Source organism: Panicum virgatum, chromosome 6N (assembly GCF_016808335.1).
Source record: "Panicum virgatum strain AP13 chromosome 6N, P.virgatum_v5, whole genome shotgun sequence".
In the NCBI taxonomy this organism is placed as follows: Eukaryota; Viridiplantae; Streptophyta; class Magnoliopsida; order Poales; family Poaceae; genus Panicum; species Panicum virgatum.
The window spans coordinates 12,383,053-12,400,385 of NC_053150.1; the positions used below are offsets into that span (position 1 = coordinate 12,383,053).

A 17,333-nucleotide genomic window follows, 5' to 3' on the forward strand; every position below is an offset into this window, starting at 1 on the left:
CTCAAACATTAAATATTTATCAACATATTTTGACGTCGCAAACGCTAATTTTCAATGTTGCAAATGTTTCAAATAAATGTTGCATCAGTATGTATGTTCTAAGACTGACTTCAACAGACAATGCATAAGCATTTTTGCATCACCAAACACCACTGTGCACGTGAGGCAACTCCTCCAACAGAGGAGGCAAACGCGGAAGGCAATCTGCCAATCTGGCTTCGAGGAGAGAGGCGAAGCAAAATTGCATTGCCTCTCTCCTCAAACGCATCCGCACGGGCGCTCAGGGTCTCAACCACCTCGCCTTCGCGCCGCAGCTCGGAACGGAGGGAAGGAGGAGCGAGGGAGGCCGGAGGTGGGGCGCGCCGGAGAGGAAGCTCGAGCTCGAGCTGGGCCGCCTGCCATGGCCGGAGCTCGATGGCAGACCTGTCCGCCGCCATGGCCTCCGCCGCGCGTGGATTCGGCACCGTGCGGGCCTCCGCCAAGACAGAGAGGAGGAGGGAGGGCGCGGAGGTGGCCAGCGCGCCATGGCCTTCGCGCGGCGGAGGAGGTGGCCGTCGGGGAGCAGGGGCGCGGTGGCGGAGGGAGAGAGGAGAGATGGAGGCCGGAGGTGGGGCGCGCCGGCGAGGGAGCTCGGGCTCGAGCTGCGCCGCGCGCCATGGCCTCCACCGCGCGCGGATTCGGCGCCCTGCGGGCCTCCGCCAAGACAGAGAGGAGGAGGGAGGGCGCGACGGAGGAGGAGGCGGCCGTCTGGGAGCAGGGGCGGTAGGATCCGCCCCGCACCGGCCCCGTGATGGGATGGGGAGCAGGCCGCGGCGGCGGGATCCGCCCGCACCTGCCCCGCGGCGGGATGGGGAGCAAGGGGCGGCGGGATGGGGCGCAGGCCGCGTGCGGGATGGGGAGGAGGGGGCGGCGGCGAGCTCCAGGGGAGGGAGGCCCGCTGCCGGAGATGAGGGAGGAGGGAGGGATGGAGGCGGCCGTCGTGCTTGAGGTGGCGGAGCTCGAGGACGCGCCATGGACCCGCGCTTGAGGCCTTCACCCGCCCGGCCGCAAGCCGCGCCGCGGTCTCCGCCCGGCCGCACGCCGCCCCGTGGGCTCTGCCCGGCTGGCCACGCGCTGCGCCGCGGGCTCCGCCCGTCCGACCGCGCGCCGTGGCCCCCGCTCGGAGGATGGAGCAGGGGAACCGACGCAGGATTTGGCCGGCCCCTCCGAGCGACGGCGAGCGGGGAGGCCGGGTCTTCCTCCTCTCTGGCGGAGCTGCTGCGGCGGTGGAATCGCACGGCCGCACGGGGAATCGCCGCCGGATTGGAACCGCCGGTGGAGGGGCCCGACGTATGGGGCAGAGCGGCGGTGGCGCGGTGTCGGGGGCAGAGCGGCTGCGAATGCAAACAGGAATTCAACGGCTGTTGGAGGCACGGCTTGGAGTAGGAAAGGCAAAGTACTGTTCACACGAGGCAAAGATGGATTTGCCTCGCAAGAATACCTTTCCTTGTTGGAGTCAGTCTAAATGTTTCATTTGGACGGGTGATGTTGCATGCAACATCGAACGTTGTTGCGGCGGGAGTTTTTTCACCGGTCGAATCGTCCGATGCCTGGCGCCCGGATCCGACGTCCGGGTGCTAGCAGCTCCGGAAAAAAATAGACAAAACGTCAAGTTCATTTTTCAAATTACAAGTCATTTAGTTTTTTTTTTTCAATTAAACGATTCGTAATTTGGAATGCGAGTAACGTTTTATCTTAAAAAATAGTAAAAATATATCCCTCCACCTGTCCAGTGCGGCAGTGCCTCGTCTTATCCTCACCCGCTTCCCGCCGCCGGCGGCCTACCTGCAACTTAACAATGGCGATGGCGGCGAGGGTCCCGGCAGCGGACGTCAATCTGTACCCCTCATCGCCGTTTGCTGCATCTCTCTGCCACCGCCCAGGTGCGTGCTCGTCCTTCCTCGCTCCTCTCTAAAGCCCCCCATCCCTTGACCCCCGCCGCCGCTTCTTGTAGGCGACGCCGCCCTTCACGCCCCTCCCCGCGTACCATCCAGAACTCCGCGGAGACTGGAGGAATCCAACAGGATCATCTGCAGGTGCACATCACAGCGACCGTTTTACTCCCCTGAGATAAACTGTTCTGATTTCTGCCAAAAAGTCCGCCGATAATGCTGTGAAAATACATCAAAGTTTCTGACAATTGCACACAACTGCGCTCTGACGCGACCAAATCGAAGGGCTGCAGAGGAGCAGGGCGCCGGAGGAGCCAGGAGGACGAGGAGGGAGCCGCTGCGGCGGGGGGCCGTCAGCGCGCGCCTCCCGGTGCCGGACCACATACCCCGGCCACCGTACGTCGGGGCGGACGCCATCCCGGACGTGTGCCCGGACCGGCAGGTGCACGACGGCGAGAGCATCATGCGTATGCTGGACGCCTGCGAGCTCGCCGCCCGCGTTCTGCAGTATGCAGGAACACTGGTCAAAGTGAGCAGTGAGCATTTTTTTGCAGATCAGGTTACTTCATCTTCTCTGGGGAAATTTCTGTCCCGTGTGCGATGTGATGTCTTCTACTTTTCTGCGCAGCCGGCTGTGACGACGGATGAGATCGACAGGGCTGCGCACCAGATGATCGTCGACGCCGGCGCCTACCCGTCACCCCTCGGATACGGCGGGTTTCCGAAGAGTGTCTGCACGTCGGTGAACGAGTGCACCTGCCATGGAATCCCTGATTCTCGCGAGCTACAGGTCGAGCCATTTTATTGCCTTTGAATGTAGCAGTTTGTCAGAATCATTTCTTGTTGAGCCATAGAGCAGAATAAGTGAATAACATTGCAATTAGTAAATATTCTCCTAAGTAACTAGATTGCATCATACCTTTTTTGTTCATGTGTCAGCTGGTACACGGTTGCTGAACTTCCTTAATTTTGAGCTGAACAGTAATGCTTGTTTCCACTGATCTTGCAGGATGGAGACATTATCAACATTGATGTTACCGTCTACTTAAACGTATGTACTGCTTGCTAGCTGTTGTTTTCCTTATCAGCCACCAATTTCCTTCTCACTGTTCTGCTTAAAGTGGTCGGTATGGTCATCGCTGATCCTCGTTTTGTAAAGTGACATGGAGTGTTGCTCCAGGGCTATCATGGGGACACCTCAAGAACATACCTTTGTGGAGATGTTGATGAACCTACTAAACAACTTGTCAAGGTATGATTCTGCTTTTCCCTCTCCTGACGATTTCCTGTATCTTAACATTGTTTGGATCTGTATTTGAAGAACCTGTCTTTTTTTTTTGTCTGTAACAGGTCACTGAAGAGTGCATGATGAGGGGCATATCGGCCTGCAGACATGGTGCTAGTTTCAAAGAAATCGGCCAGAGAATAAGGTCTTGATCTCTCTTATGGAACATATATTAGCCTGAATCTTCTGTGGACTCGTCGACTTCAGACAAATGTTTTTTTTACATCAGTTTCTAAGTTGTATAACACTTTCTGGTGAACACGGCAAATCATTTGAATAGAAGGTGGATTGTTAGGATTGCTGGCAGCTTGCATATTATCTTGCTAATGTTCACAGAATTTTCCAGCTGATTTTTTTTTATTGCTGTGAAATTGATCTTCTCAGTGACGGCTCTGCTTGGGTTGTTTTAGTGAGCACGCGGAGAAGTATGGATACGGCATCGACCCCTTCGTTGGGCATGGCATTGGGAGGATATTCCATTGTGAACCCATCATATGGAGCACATGTAAGCAGCCACGCTCGTTCATACTGCTCCCTGATCACTGTGGTTAATTCAGTCAAGCGCGAACTGAACACACATCCATGGCAGACGATTACGAGCCGGGTTTCATGGTCGCAGGCCAGACATTCACCATCGGTACGTGCTGCTTTCCCTCTCTAAGATGCCCATGATTTTGCTTCAACGATCAATCAGCAATGTAGCAGAATTGACTGAGCGAGTAGTGCAGAGCCAACGCTGTCGATGGGGAGCACCAAGTGCGTGCTGTGGGACGACGGCTGGACGGCGGTGGCGGCGGACGGCAGCCTCAGCGCGCAGTTCGAGCACACCGTGCTGGTCACCCGCGACGGCGTGGAGATCCTCACGGGCTGTCCGTAGCGGCATCTGATCAGGGTGGAAACTGCTACTGCCACCGGCCCACCGCCGATGGACGGTTGTAAGTGTAAGTTCAGTACTGACACAGTTACAACACAAGCAAAGAGACTCCAACTCAGTCTCAGCCTCAGCCTCTTAACTGATTGATGCCGTGTTCCTGTGATTGCCGATCCGTTGCCTTGTGATCATATACCAATGCCGACATGGACACACAATAGTCCGGCACGACGACGGATTAAGGGTTCCTGACACTCCTGGATGCCTGCATCTCTACCTCACAATAAGTGGGCCCATATATTGTATGTGACGAATTCTTCTTCTATAAAAAAAAATCTGTAATAACAGCATCCGTTATGTTCGAGAAAAAAAAATAACAGTGTCCATTAGTTCAGTTAGCTTGGTTAGCTTAGAAACATCATCATTCAAGTCGTAACTGGATTCAAGGTTCTAAAAAACACTAGACGCTAGGCGAACGCTTGTCTATGGTTTAGAGTTTTTTGTGATTAAACGTAGATTGAACATGATTAAACGTGTGTTGTGATTAAACGACACTGTGATTAAACGCAACGCTTGGCCACCGTTCAGCGTTTAATCAAGATTAAACGATGTTTAAAAACGTTTTTTAGAACACTGACTGGATTAGAGTGGTGTTGCTCTTGAGTGTGGATTAGGGTCACCACCGGCACTCTTTAGCTCAATAAATGGAACTAATTTTCTAAAATGGAAGATGAGAAAAAGATGAATGGTTGTTTTCTAGTGAGACACCACTTTTACCTGTTTCTTAGCCAGGCAGAAAACGAGAGATGACCCATGTACCAAACGTTGGGCAGGGATGCACTCATTTCTGCTTTCTTGACAGAAACCGGGTAAAGAATCTCTGCCAAATAGCACTGAGAGTTTGGCTCGTTTCCAATCAACAACTGACCAACAGATAAGATTTGCTTAGTGCTGAAAGATATTTTTGTTACTGGTTAGCGCACCAATGCAACAAAGTCCACCATGTGGCTCTCAACTTTTCTTCTCTGTGGGCCCATGCTGTGAAGAAAACTGCATCTGTTCTACTGTGCTGTATGCGCATGGCAAGCATGAGCATCCTTCAAGATCATGTTAAGAAGATGGGGTGGTCGTGCTCCAGGAAAAAGAAAGGCAGGAGAGGCCAAAGATGATATACAGAGCTCAAGCTCTCAACTCACTGCCTATCCCCTAGTCTCAGGTGTAGATCATTTGCAAGAGGGAGGCAAGCAGTTAAGACATAGAAACAAAGAAATTGTGTGCTCGTGGTGCCCACTGAGTTCCAATCCTCTACTTGAGACTACTTCATGTGGGCTCCTTTGGCTTTAGCTGGAAAGATTTAGACACTGAGTATCCTGAAGGGATGTGGAGGGCACACACAGATCTGATCTGTGGGCTGATGAGATGACAAGATTTTTGGTGTTCTTGTTTCATTCCATCCTTTCTTGAATTAATTATACAGTCTCTGCAATTAGAGCTCGCTTGCTAGTTGTCTGCTTGTCTTGATTCTACTTCCTGAAATTTGACATCTAGTCTCAGACCCAAAATCAACCAGACCTTGGCCCAAAAGCTGCTTGGAGCACCGGTGAGCGGATCTCAAGCCCAGCTGCAAGCTCTGAATACCACTTGGTTCTCATGTGCCAATAACTTCCTTATTTGCAGGAGCAAAGAACAGTACAGAGGGAAGGCTGAGGAGATTGAGCTATGGCGGCAGCTGTGATTAGCGCATCCAAGGGGGTTATAGGTCCCCTTTTAGACAAGCTCACTGAGATGATGGAGGACAAGTACAGCAACCTCATAGGTGGGTCCAATGATATCATGGTGTTTCTAAGAGATGAGCTCCAAACCATCAATGCTCTCCTTGAAAAGCTGGAGGATACTGATGAACTTGGTCCACTTGTTAAGGCTTGGAGGGACCGGGTGAGGGAGATGGGATATCAAATCGATGATTTTGTCGATGATTACTTGCACCATGCAGGAAGTGGCGGTGCAAATGCTGTGTTCATCGATAAGGTTTCTCTCTTTATCAAGACTCTGAGGGCTCATCTTGATACCGCCAAGCAGATCAAGGAGCTCCAGGCTCATCTGAAGGAGATAAATGAACAGCCTAAGCAGTACAAATTTGGAGATTACGTTTCTAGATCTGGATCTGTGTCTGTTGATCGATTCCCAGCACTTTACAGCAATGAAGCCAATCTTGTTGGTGTTGAAGGCCCAAGGGAAGACATTATTGTTGTGAAGTATTAGTGGATTGCCCACCTCTTCCCAACAGCTTAAGCTTTTGGGTTCATATGGTTGGTGCATGAAACCTAACATGATATCAAAGCCAGAGGTCTCGAGTTCGAGTCTTGGTAGAGGCATCTTTTAAGTCCTCCGCTCCCTTCTTTATTTCCACATTTGCACCTTGTTCCGGCTGCATGTGAGTGGTAGTGTTGTGAAGTATTAGTGGATTGCCCACCTCTTCCCAATAGCTTAAGCTTGTGGGTTCATTTGGTTGGTGCATGAAATCTAACAATTATAAAGTTGTTAACAGATACGGATCAACAAATGAAGGTACTGACAATTGTTGGTTTTGGAGGTCTAGGAAAAATTACGCTTGCCCAGGAGGTGTATCATAAAATTGATGAGCAATTTGATGTCATGGCATTTGTCTCGGTTTCCCAAAGACCAGATATAAGAAAACTTCTCCATGGTATACAATTAGAACTTGAGATGAGGGAATCTCCCTCAACTTCCGATGCTAAAGTTATAATTGACGACATCAGGAAACATCTACAGCCTAACAGGTTACTTCACTGTGTACTTAATAATTCTGGTACTACTTTTGCTTGCTGCAATTGTGTGGGCTAGATGTGTTAAAGTTTGATGAATAGTGGTGTTTGAAAAGTTTTTGGTGTGCTTTTAGAGTTTTAAGGAGTTTGATGTGTTAATTTTTAATTATGTGATAGAGCTACAGCCTAAGGACTTGTTTTGGCTAATATGTAGGCGTTCTTTCCTTTGATAAAAATAATAACACTTGTCGATGCACCTCACGTTTTACTCCAAAATTTTTTTGGTGTATCAGGTCAAATAAACATGTCTACTCATAATCTGACTACCTACATATTCCCAAATATACATAGAAATTTCTTGGAATATTATACTGCATACATGAATTTTGGCTATTCAAGTCCAACAGATCTAAAGTGATTGGTACTAGCCATTGGATAGCATATAAGCCTTTCTTAATGATAGCTTCATTATATTCTATCAGACTTTGTACACCAATGGTATGAGGGCATGTACAACAGCAATTATTATGCCGTCTATTAGCGGTTAATTGTGATTTTCGAAGGCAAATCGGGAAGCGACACCCTCTGTCGTCCTCTCGCGAGGCGACGGCCTCGGCCCATTGCCTGACGAAAGCGATGGCTCGACATGCCCGCTGTAGTAGTGTTGCCCAGAACACACACAGATCATGGTAAAGGCCTGAGGTCAGCTTGACCAAGGCCGCTTGATTGAATTGAAAACTGAAAATTACCTGTTACAAGGGGGGGTTAGCTGTGCTTATATAACCAGTAGCTCAACCACTAAAGTGCTAAAGCAAAAGCATAAAGCCAAGGCATCAACTTGATAACCAAGGCAAGTCTTACACATAATTAAGATACAAACACTAGGCTTATATGCCATCAACCTCCTCCTAAGCCTAGTGCTGAGTGATCTGCTCCAGCCCAATCTTCTTCCTCATCTCCAGGAATCTGCTCCTGCCTAGTGACTTGGTGAGGATGTCGGCCAGCTGATCAGTAGTGGGGATGTGATCGGCCTTGATGCTCCCATCCTCCAGGCAATCCCTGATGAAGTGGTACTTGATCCTGATGTGCTTGTTCCTGCCATGGAAGACCGGGTTCTTGGCTAGCGCAAGGGCAGACTTGCTGTCCACCTTGAGCTCCACCACATCCACCTTGCTGCCCAGCAGCTCCCCGAGCAGCCTGGACAGCCACAATGCTTGAGTTGCTGCAGAAGCGGCGGCGATGTACTCTTCCTCGCAACTCGAAAGCGCCACCACCTTCTGCTTGATGGATTGCCAGCAGACCAAGCATCCGCCGAGGAAGAACATGGTCCTGCTGGTGCTCTTGTGTCGACGTCGCCGGCGAGGTCGCTGTCGCAGTAGCCGACGAAGCTCGCTGTGCCGGGGATGCGCTTGTAGACCAGACCATAGTCCAACATCCCAGCCACATAGCGGAGGATGCGTTTGACAGCCTGCAGGTGCTCCGCCGTAGGCCGCTCCATGAACCGGCTCACTTATCCGACAGCGAACGCCAGGTCCGGCCGGGTGTGCACCAGGTACCGGAGACTCCCCACCAGCCGTCGGTAGTGTGTGACGTCGACCTCCTCTGCCTCGCTCTCGCGACTGAGCTTGAGCTTCTCCTCCATGGGCGTGTGGACGGAGTTGCAGCCCACCATGTCGCCGAGCTCGAGGATCCTCTTGGCGTAGTGCGCCTGGGACAGAGAGATGCCGCTGGCGCTCTTGCGCACCTCGATGCCAAGTTAGAAGCTCAGGAGCCCGAGATCGCTCATGTCGAATCTCTGCTTCATGGCCGCCTTGAACTCCACCTCCTCCGCATCGACGCCGGCGATGATGTGGTCGTCGACGTAGACCCCAACCAGCAGGACAGAGCGCCCACTGCCCCACCGGTACATCGCCGCCTCGTGCGCGCTCTGCTGGAAGCCCATCTCCTTGAGCGTCGCATCTAGCTTTGCGTTCCAGGCCCGCGGCGCTTGCCTGAGCCCGTACAGCGCCTTGCGCAGGCGGTACACCTTGCCTTCTCCGGGAACGGCAAAGCCTAGTGGCTGCCGCACGTACACCTCCTCCTTGAGGTCGCCATTGAGGAAGGCGGACTTCACGTTCATGTGGTGCACGCGCCATCCTTCCTAAGCCGCCAGGACGATGAGAACACGGACGGATTCCATCCTCGCCACCGGCGCGAACGCATCCTCGTAGTCGATCCCCTCCTACTAGACGAAGCCGCGCGCCACCAGCCTCGCCTTGTGTTTGATCACCGCCCCCTTCTCGTCCTTCTTCAGCTTGAAGACCCATTTCAGGGTAATTGGGCGGTGTCCAGCCGGCGGATCCACGAGCTCCCAGGTCCGGTTCTTCTCCACGGACTCGAGCTCGATCTCCATTGCCTTGCGCCACGCCGGATCGCCTTGCGCCTCCGCGTGTGTGGTCGGCTCGCCAGCATGCGTCAAGTGCAGCTGCGCGCACACCCGAGGCTCCACCTCAGGGATGAACTCCTCGCCGAGGATGTTATCCTTTGTGCTGTAGCGGAGGGGTTCGCCGCCGTAGAACACGTCCAGCCGCTCCTCGTCGTCCTCCAGGGGAGTGGCCAGCTCTGCCGGATCTGGCTCAGCTGCTACCGGAGTCTCCAGAGCAGGGGAATGTACCTGAGCAGAGGAGGGCGAGGCGCGCGACGTCGAGGCAGGGGAAGGCAGAGTCGACGCACCAGCCGGCGATGCAGCGTCACCAAGCTCCCCCGGAGCTGGCGAGCGTGACACAGTAGACGTGGCAGCCGGCGATGGTGAGGGCGCGTCCCGACCTTCTAGCACTCCTGCGGCGGCGAGCTCGAAGTCGATGCTGTGCTCCTCCACCATGGACGCAGTGTGCTCCGCGCTGCTGTTCCAGCCCCAGCCGCGCGTCTCATCGAAGACGACGTCGTGGGACACGAGCACGCGGCGGGACACCGGGTCATAGACCCGATACGCCTTGGCACCATCCGCGTACCCGAGGAACACCCCTGGCCGGCTGCGATCGTCAAGCTTGCGCACCTGATTCAGCTCCTTGGCGAAGCAGCGGCAGCCGAAGACGCGCAGGTGCGCCACCGCCGGTGCTCGCCCGTACCAAGCCTCGTAGGGCGTCTTGCCCTGCAGACTCTTGGTTGGTGACCTGTTCAACAGGTGCACCGCGGTGACCACCGCCTCGCCCCAGAACTTGGTCGGCATGCCCCGCTGCTTGAGCAATGCCCGCGCCATGCCCACCACGGTCTGATTCCTCCGCAACACTACGCCATTCTGCTGAGGCGAGTAGGGAGCAGAGTAGTGACGTGTGATGCCCTCGTCGGCGCAGTAGTCGGCGAACTCCCCGGCGGTGAACTCTCGGCCATTGTCGGTGCGGAGCACGTTCAGCTTGCACCCACACACCTTCTCAGCCTCCGCCTGCATGCGCTTGATGGCGTCCGCTGTGGCCGACTTGGTTGTTAGCAGCGACACCCACATGAAGTGCGTGGCGTCGTCCACCAGGAGCAGGAAGAAGCGCCGACCGCCAGGCGTTGCCGGTGACACTGGCCCGCACAGGTCGCCGTGCACGAGCTCGAGCTGCTTCTGCGCGCGGTACTTGGCTTGGGCGGGGAAGGGGGCGCGCCTCTGCTTGGTGACGACGCAGGTGTCGCAGAGATGTCCGTCGTGCTTGATCACCGGCATCCCGCGCACCATGTTCTCCTTGCACAGCTTGTGCAGCGCATCGAAGTGCAGATGGCCGTAGCGCTCGTGCCACAGCCAGGCTTGCTCGTCCTTGCGCGTGGCAAGACAGTGCACATCGTCACCCTGCTGCGACGAGGCTTGGGCATGGCGAGACAGCTTGGCTGCAATGAAGTGGTGGATGTAGAGGTGGTTGGGGCTGCGCTGAACCTTGATCATCAGACGTCCGCGCTCATCCCACATCCTCAAGACTCCATCTTTGATCCTCACCTCCGATCCTCCCTCATCCAACCGGCTGACGCTCAGAATGGAGTTCCTGAGCGCTGGGATGTAGAAGACGTCGTGCAACACCCACTTCTCGCCATTCTTGCCCTTGAACGCGATGGAGCCGATGCCCTGGATGTCCACCTTCGACGCGTCGCCGAACCGCACCGACCCGCGCACGTTGCCGTCGATGTCGGCGAAGAGCTTGCGGCGTCCGGTCATGTGGTGGGTCGCGCCGCTGTCGAGGTACCATCCATCGATTGCTTCCTCGTCGGCGGTGGCGTTGAGAATCGCCTGGGCACGCGGCTCGTCAAGCTGGAGGACGTGGCCGTGCGCAGCAGCCTGGTGCGCGCCCAGCTCGATGACGTTGTGCACCAGGAACAGCCCCACGTCCACATCTCCCTCCGCGACGTGAGCCGCGCCGCGGTTCCGGCGAGGTTGGGGGTAGTCCCGTGCCCAGTGCCCGGCGCAGTTGCAGTTGTGGCAGGTGTCGTCGCGGTTCGCCCTGCGATCGCCGCCGGCGTCACCTCCTTTCTCCCCACGCCCGCCGCTGGAGTCGCCAGCACCGGCCTCGCGCTCTCCCCTGGGCTTGTTCTTCCTTCCGCCACGGGGTCGACGATGTCGCTCCTGGCTGTCCTTGGCCGTGCCGGCGTTGTCCCCCTTCTTACTGTCGGCGCGCCGCTGCTCGGAGTACAACAGCTTGCCCTGCTCCTCCGACGCGCGGTCCCGATCCTCCACCACCTTGAATCGCCCAGCGACGTCGTCGATGGAGAGATCCTAGAGGTCGAGCACGGTCTCGATCGAGAAGACCAATTGCTCGTACCTCTTAGGCATGCACCGGAGAAACTTCTCCACGGCGCGTCCCTCGTTGAGATCGGTGTCGCCGTTGCGCACCATCTGCTCCATCAGATTGGTGAGGCGGACGGCAAAGTCTTCAACTTGCTCGTCGGGGCGAAAGTTGAGACCTTCCCACTCGCCGCGGAGGCGCTGGAGCGCGGCGTGTCGCACGCGGTCGCTCCAAACACGCCTGGCCTCGATCGCCTCCCAGGCGAGCTTGGCAGTGGGCTTGTTGGCGATGGTGGCGCCGATCTCCGGCGGGACGGCGGCGCAGAGAGCCTCCAGCGCGCGGCGATCTTGCTCGTAGTGGACGCCGTCGTACTTGATGGCGTCTCGGAGGAAGCGCGCCTGGAGCTTCACCTTCATAAGGAGACTCCACTCGTAGTAATTGGAGCGTGAGCATTGGCCATCCGGTCCCGATCTCACGGTAGACCTGCACGATCGGAGAACGCTCGCGACGCCTGCGACGCCGTGGTGGAGATTGCGATCCGCGGCGACGCCGTGGTGGAGACAGCGATCCGCAGCGGTGGCGATCCTTCGGCGTGATGGAGCCCTCCGTGTCCTCGTCGCCATCTTGCTCCTCCTGCTCCTCCTCGCGCAGCGCTGCGGCGGCTTCCGCTGCAGCCTTGGCCGCGGCCGCTGCATCGTTGGCCGCCTGAGCCGCAGCTGCCTCAGCAGCCTCAAGGCGCTCCCTGCGTACCTGCGCGGCGGCGGCGTCGCGCCTAGAACTGGAGGTGGACATGGCGGCGGCGTTGGAGGGAAAGGCACTAAAACCCTAGGCTCTTGATGCCAATTGTTGCCCAGAACACACACAGATCCTGGTAAAGGCCGGAGGTCAGCTTGACCAAGGCCTCTTGATTGAATTGAAAACTGAAAATCACCTGTTACAAGGGGGGTTAGCTGTGCTTATATAGCCAGCAGCTCAACCACTAAAGTGATAAAGCAAAATCATAAAGCCAAGGCATCAACTTGATAGCCAAGGCAAGTCTTAAACATAATTAAGATACAAACACTAGGCTTATATGCCATCAAGTAGTAGCTGCGAGAAGGCGACAGCATTGACGGATGACGAATCCCCTGCGAGTTCTTGAGGCACATACCTTCGCCTGTGCTGCCTTGAGCTCGCGGGCCAAATCCACTGGTCACTCTTCATCTCCCTCTGATTCCCTCCACTCCGAGCACCACTCGGCCTCGCGCAGCTCCCTACCGCCTTGCCTCGGCCGGCTGAGTTGTGGCTGACCACGGACTACGAGGAACACTGTCCGCGGCTCCACGCGAGGACGACGGAAGGATAAGGTCGGAGAAGGATAAAGACTGGGCCGTTGGCCTCGTAGGTGACTGGGTTGCCCTGTTGATGTAGTGGGGTTCTTTTTATTTTTTTTGTTTTTTGTTAGTTTTTTCTTTTCATGTTCATCTTGTTTTGATTGATCTCAATTGTTTCAAAGAAGTAACAAACTGTCTATTTACTGTCTATGTGCGCTGTTCAATGTACTTGCAGACGGCAGCTGTCTGCACCATTGTACATGCCCTGGGGAGCCACAAAAGTGTGATAATATATGGGCTCAAACTTTATATGACATGGATTTTGGATGAAAAAATCTTGAGGGTAAACTTCAAGGATGTGTAGGCGATTATCATATATGGGAGAAGTCACAAGTAGGGATATTACAATGAGCAAAACCTGTTGGCTTTCTTAGAGTTTGTCTCATGATGTGGTAGAGAGAAAATAGAAGTGGGAGAATAAGACTATTATTGCCCAAAGAAAAAAAAACATGAACACAACTTTTTATGCAATCTTGGAATTAGAATTAATATTAGGAACTATTAAATGTATAACATTAAAAATTTTACATTTTAAGATGGTCTGCAGACTTTCAAGAAGTTAGAAAGGGAGATATAGAATGGACCATTCCTCCCACAAATGATTAACCAACATTTAAACCCATTTTAATAATGAATTAAGCATTGATCCTTTTAACAAAATTATAGTAAGTATTTAATTGATCACCAAGCATTTGAGCCCAAACTAAGTTTATTTTTATTATTAAATTTTTAATCACCACATTTAAACTAAGTTAAAAAGGCTATGTTGTTGTTGTTGTTGTTGTTGTTGTACATAGATGTTGGTTCTATTTAAGATCAAGTTAGTAATTCCTGAATAACCTATTTTAGCTTTTGGGTTTATGAGTTTTCTTAAGAAAAAGGTCGATGAATTTTGTTGAATAGAGTTTTCTTATATATGTTATCTTTCTCAACAATTTAACAGGTATATTGTTGTTGTTGATGATCTATGGGATACGTGAACTTGGGATATGATTTGCTCTGCTTTTCCTGAGAATGGTATGGGTTGCATAGTAATTGTGAGCACACAAAACGAAGATCTGTCTGCCAAGTTGTCCCGTAATTATGGTCACTTCAGTTACAGAATGAAGCCTCTGACTGACCATGAGTCAAGAATTTTATTTTCCAGGAGCATGTTTGGCTCAGAAAATCATTGCCATTCCCGTTTCAGAGAAGTTTCAGATGCAATTTTGAGCGAGTGCAGTGGAATTCCACTAGCAATTATTCTTATAGCTAGACTATTAGCTAGTCGACCATCACCACTAAGAGAAGAATGGGAGGGTATTCGGGATTCTATGGGCATACAGGAATCTGACACAAATCCCACCTGGGAAAGGATGAGGCAAATTTTATATCTGAGCTTCAAGGATCTTCCTCATCATCTCAGGACATGCTTTCTAAACCTTGGTATCTATCCAGAGGACTCTGAAATCCACAGGAGTGAGTTGATCAGACAATGGGTAGCTGAAGGCTTTGTCCACCATTCACCTGGGCAAAATCTAGAAGATGTTGCTCAGAGTTATTTCAGTGAGCTTATCAACAGAGGCTTGATTCAACCTGCAAACACTAACTACGGGGAGGTGGTTTCTTGTAGAGTACATGATGCAATTCTTGATTTCATCCTAAGATCATGTACAGAGGCTAATTTTGTCAGTGTGGCATACAATCTAGAAGAAATTAGAGGTCAGAATGAATACAAGATCCGTCGACTATTATTAGACCCGAGAATTGGTGATGGAGGAGACACCGCAATATCCGGGGCAACTGCTACTACCCTGTCACACGTTCGATCTCTTCAACTGTTTGGAGAACCCCTACCTGTGTTGTTTTTGTCTAAATATCTCCGGGTGCTGACATTGGAAGCTCAAAGGGTCGATCTGACTGCAGTTGGGCAATTGTTTCAGCTAAGGTATTTGAATGTTTCAGCTGGAGCAATAGACCTCCCTACTCAAATACAAGGGCTGCAGCATCTGGCAACATTTCAAATATTTTGCACAAGTGAACTAAGATTGCCATCAGATATTGCTCGCTTGCCCAGTCTGCGCCACCTTATTCTTCCACTGGGTACAAAGCTACCTGATAGCATAGGCAGAATGAAGCCTCTATGCACTCTCGAAGGATTCGACCTCTTGGATTTCAGGAACGTTAAGGACCTTGGTGTGCTTACCAATCTGAGGGACCTTACGCTCTACAATAGACAGGTTCCAACAGAGACAGAGATAGATGCTTTGGTGACCTCACTTGGGAAGCTCTGTAACCTCAGAAGTCTGTGCATTTGTTCTGTCGGACAATGGACACATGACCTGAACGACAGACTGGGCTCGTTGTCGCATCCCCCCTTCCTTCAGATTGTTAAACTGGAACTGATACGATGGCTGCTGCCTAGAACTCCAAGATGGATCAATGGTGATCTCCAAAGCCTTATACACCTGAATCTTAGAGTCAAGGAGACATCAACCACCGAGGTCCGCATCCTCGGTGCGCTGCCCTTACTCAAAGACCTCAACCTGTGGGTGCAGAGCTGCCCTCAAGAGCTCACTCTGTCATACATGGACACTGAATGGAGTGGCACTGCACCTGTTGGCATCGAGCACCTGCTGAACCTCCGAGAGATGCAATTGTTTCCGTTCTCTGACAGTGGGAGTGTGGACAATGACCGTCTCAGGCGCGCATTCACGGGAGTCATAGAAGCACACGGCAGAAGTCTTGACGGTGCAGTACTTCTAGTGTTGTTTCACCCCATACCAATGACATTTGCAGAGGACCCCTGTTAGATGAGTCAAGGGCCTATTGGGCCTTAGCCCATTAGAGTTACTTAGTCGCTTGCTTAGGGGTCAAGTAAACCTCTCTATGTAAGGAGAGGAGATGTATCAATCTAATCAAGCAAGAGATTAGAAGGAAAATCCTTCCCTCTTGCCGGTCGTGGGCGAAACCCCGCGGCCGGCGTTCCCAGCGCCCCCAACCCTAGCTGCCGCTCTCTTGCCCTCGCAGCCGCCATCTCGTGAACAGTGCTCGCGTGGTACTGTAGCACCGCGGGTACTGTAGCGCGATAGCAATCGCCCCCTCTCCCTCTCTCGTGATCTCAATCCCAACAACAGCCATAACAACCCCTAGTAGGGACAAGTTGTGTAGTATCGCGTGGATGCTTCGATCCAATGAAAAATTCAGTGTCTCATAAGCAACTAAGCAAGGGATCTCCTCGCTACCTTTCTGGCAAAAAACCAGCTAGCAGCCTACCCTTCAATATCAAGATTTCATTGACAGCATAGAGTACATCTACAACATAACAGGTCAAACCATCTGGCATTTACGCATAAGTGCCTTAGAATTGCATTGTTAAATTTCTATGCCCTTGCATACTAATGGACTACTAACAATGACTAATCATGATGGGTTTCACACGCCAGTTCACTAAAGGCTTCCCAAAGAGTGGTAGGTAGGAAGGAGACCCGTGGAGGAATGTTATTCTTCTAAAAACGCAAGTAGACAAAATATTGTGTGTTTTTGTAAAATAATGTTTTGCAATATTGGATAACGCCTAATTTGGAAGAGATAAACATGAGGTCATGTACAAACTCTTAGGAGCTTGTTTAGCTTCAAATTTTCCTAAGAATTCAAATAACGAAATGAAATTAATTATATTGGTACTCATTTTAACAAGCACTATTGATGTTCACAAATCCTTGTTAAGATTTGACACGAACCTAGTAGTTCCATTCCCACAAGTACTAGTAAGTACTGCCGGATATATTGGGTGCCACTCCAAAAATGTCATCTGAATATCCAGATCACTTCTTCCTCGAGCAGCAAACTAAAAGTGAAACGAACAACATTGTCATATGAATGGATGCCTACCATACTTTCAGTTTTATTCTATATCATCAATTACCAACCTCATCTGGGCAATCCAAATAGTAAATTCTCAATCTTTCACCATATGCAGCACAGGCTAACATGTTTTATAATGGTAATTTGTCAAACCAAGTACCTGCGAGCAAAAGCATTTTAAACCAAAATGTCCACCGTTCGGTGATTAGAACAGCTAGTACTGAGCCAAAGAAGGAAAAGAAACTCACTGGTCCATTCAAATCATTGAGCTTCGAAACAAGTCCATCCCCAATGGCTTCCACACGCCAGCCAAGAACTTTGGCTACAGTAACATCTTTCTCAATAAAAAGCCAATCACGTTCTGATGCGGGTCTACCTTACCATGTCTTTCTTTAGAAGCATGGTCCTCAATAAGACTATACATTTTCGACAGCATGCTAGCCACAGCTTCCTGACTACACCACAACAACGAATGAGACAATCTTAGTTATCAAGCAAGCATGTACTG

The 17,333-nt window shown here is 51.9% G+C and overlaps 1 protein-coding gene and 1 pseudogene across 2 annotated transcripts; both read left to right on the top strand.

Annotated features, from left to right (window-relative positions):
* The first annotated feature begins 1,756 nt into the window (after nt 1-1,756).
* LOC120679105 (methionine aminopeptidase 1B, chloroplastic-like) lies at nt 1,757-4,715 on the top strand. 2 transcript variants are annotated; one of them, XM_039960615.1, is made up of 10 exons: nt 1,757-1,922; nt 1,994-2,075; nt 2,217-2,460; nt 2,560-2,721; nt 2,941-2,982; nt 3,112-3,183; nt 3,282-3,361; nt 3,601-3,721; nt 3,806-3,853; nt 3,945-4,715. In XM_039960615.1, exons 1-10 carry the CDS (start codon nt 1,838-1,840, stop codon nt 4,101-4,103), a joined length of 1,095 nt encoding a protein of 364 aa, XP_039816549.1. In that variant the 5' UTR covers nt 1,757-1,837; the 3' UTR covers nt 4,104-4,715. The 2 variants fall into 2 exon arrangements, with proteins under 2 accessions (XP_039816549.1, XP_039816550.1); XM_039960616.1 differs by having other exon boundaries at nt 3,627-3,721.
* LOC120679104 lies at nt 4,128-16,305 on the top strand (annotated as a pseudogene).
* The last annotated feature ends 1,028 nt before the right edge of the window (nt 16,306-17,333 follow it).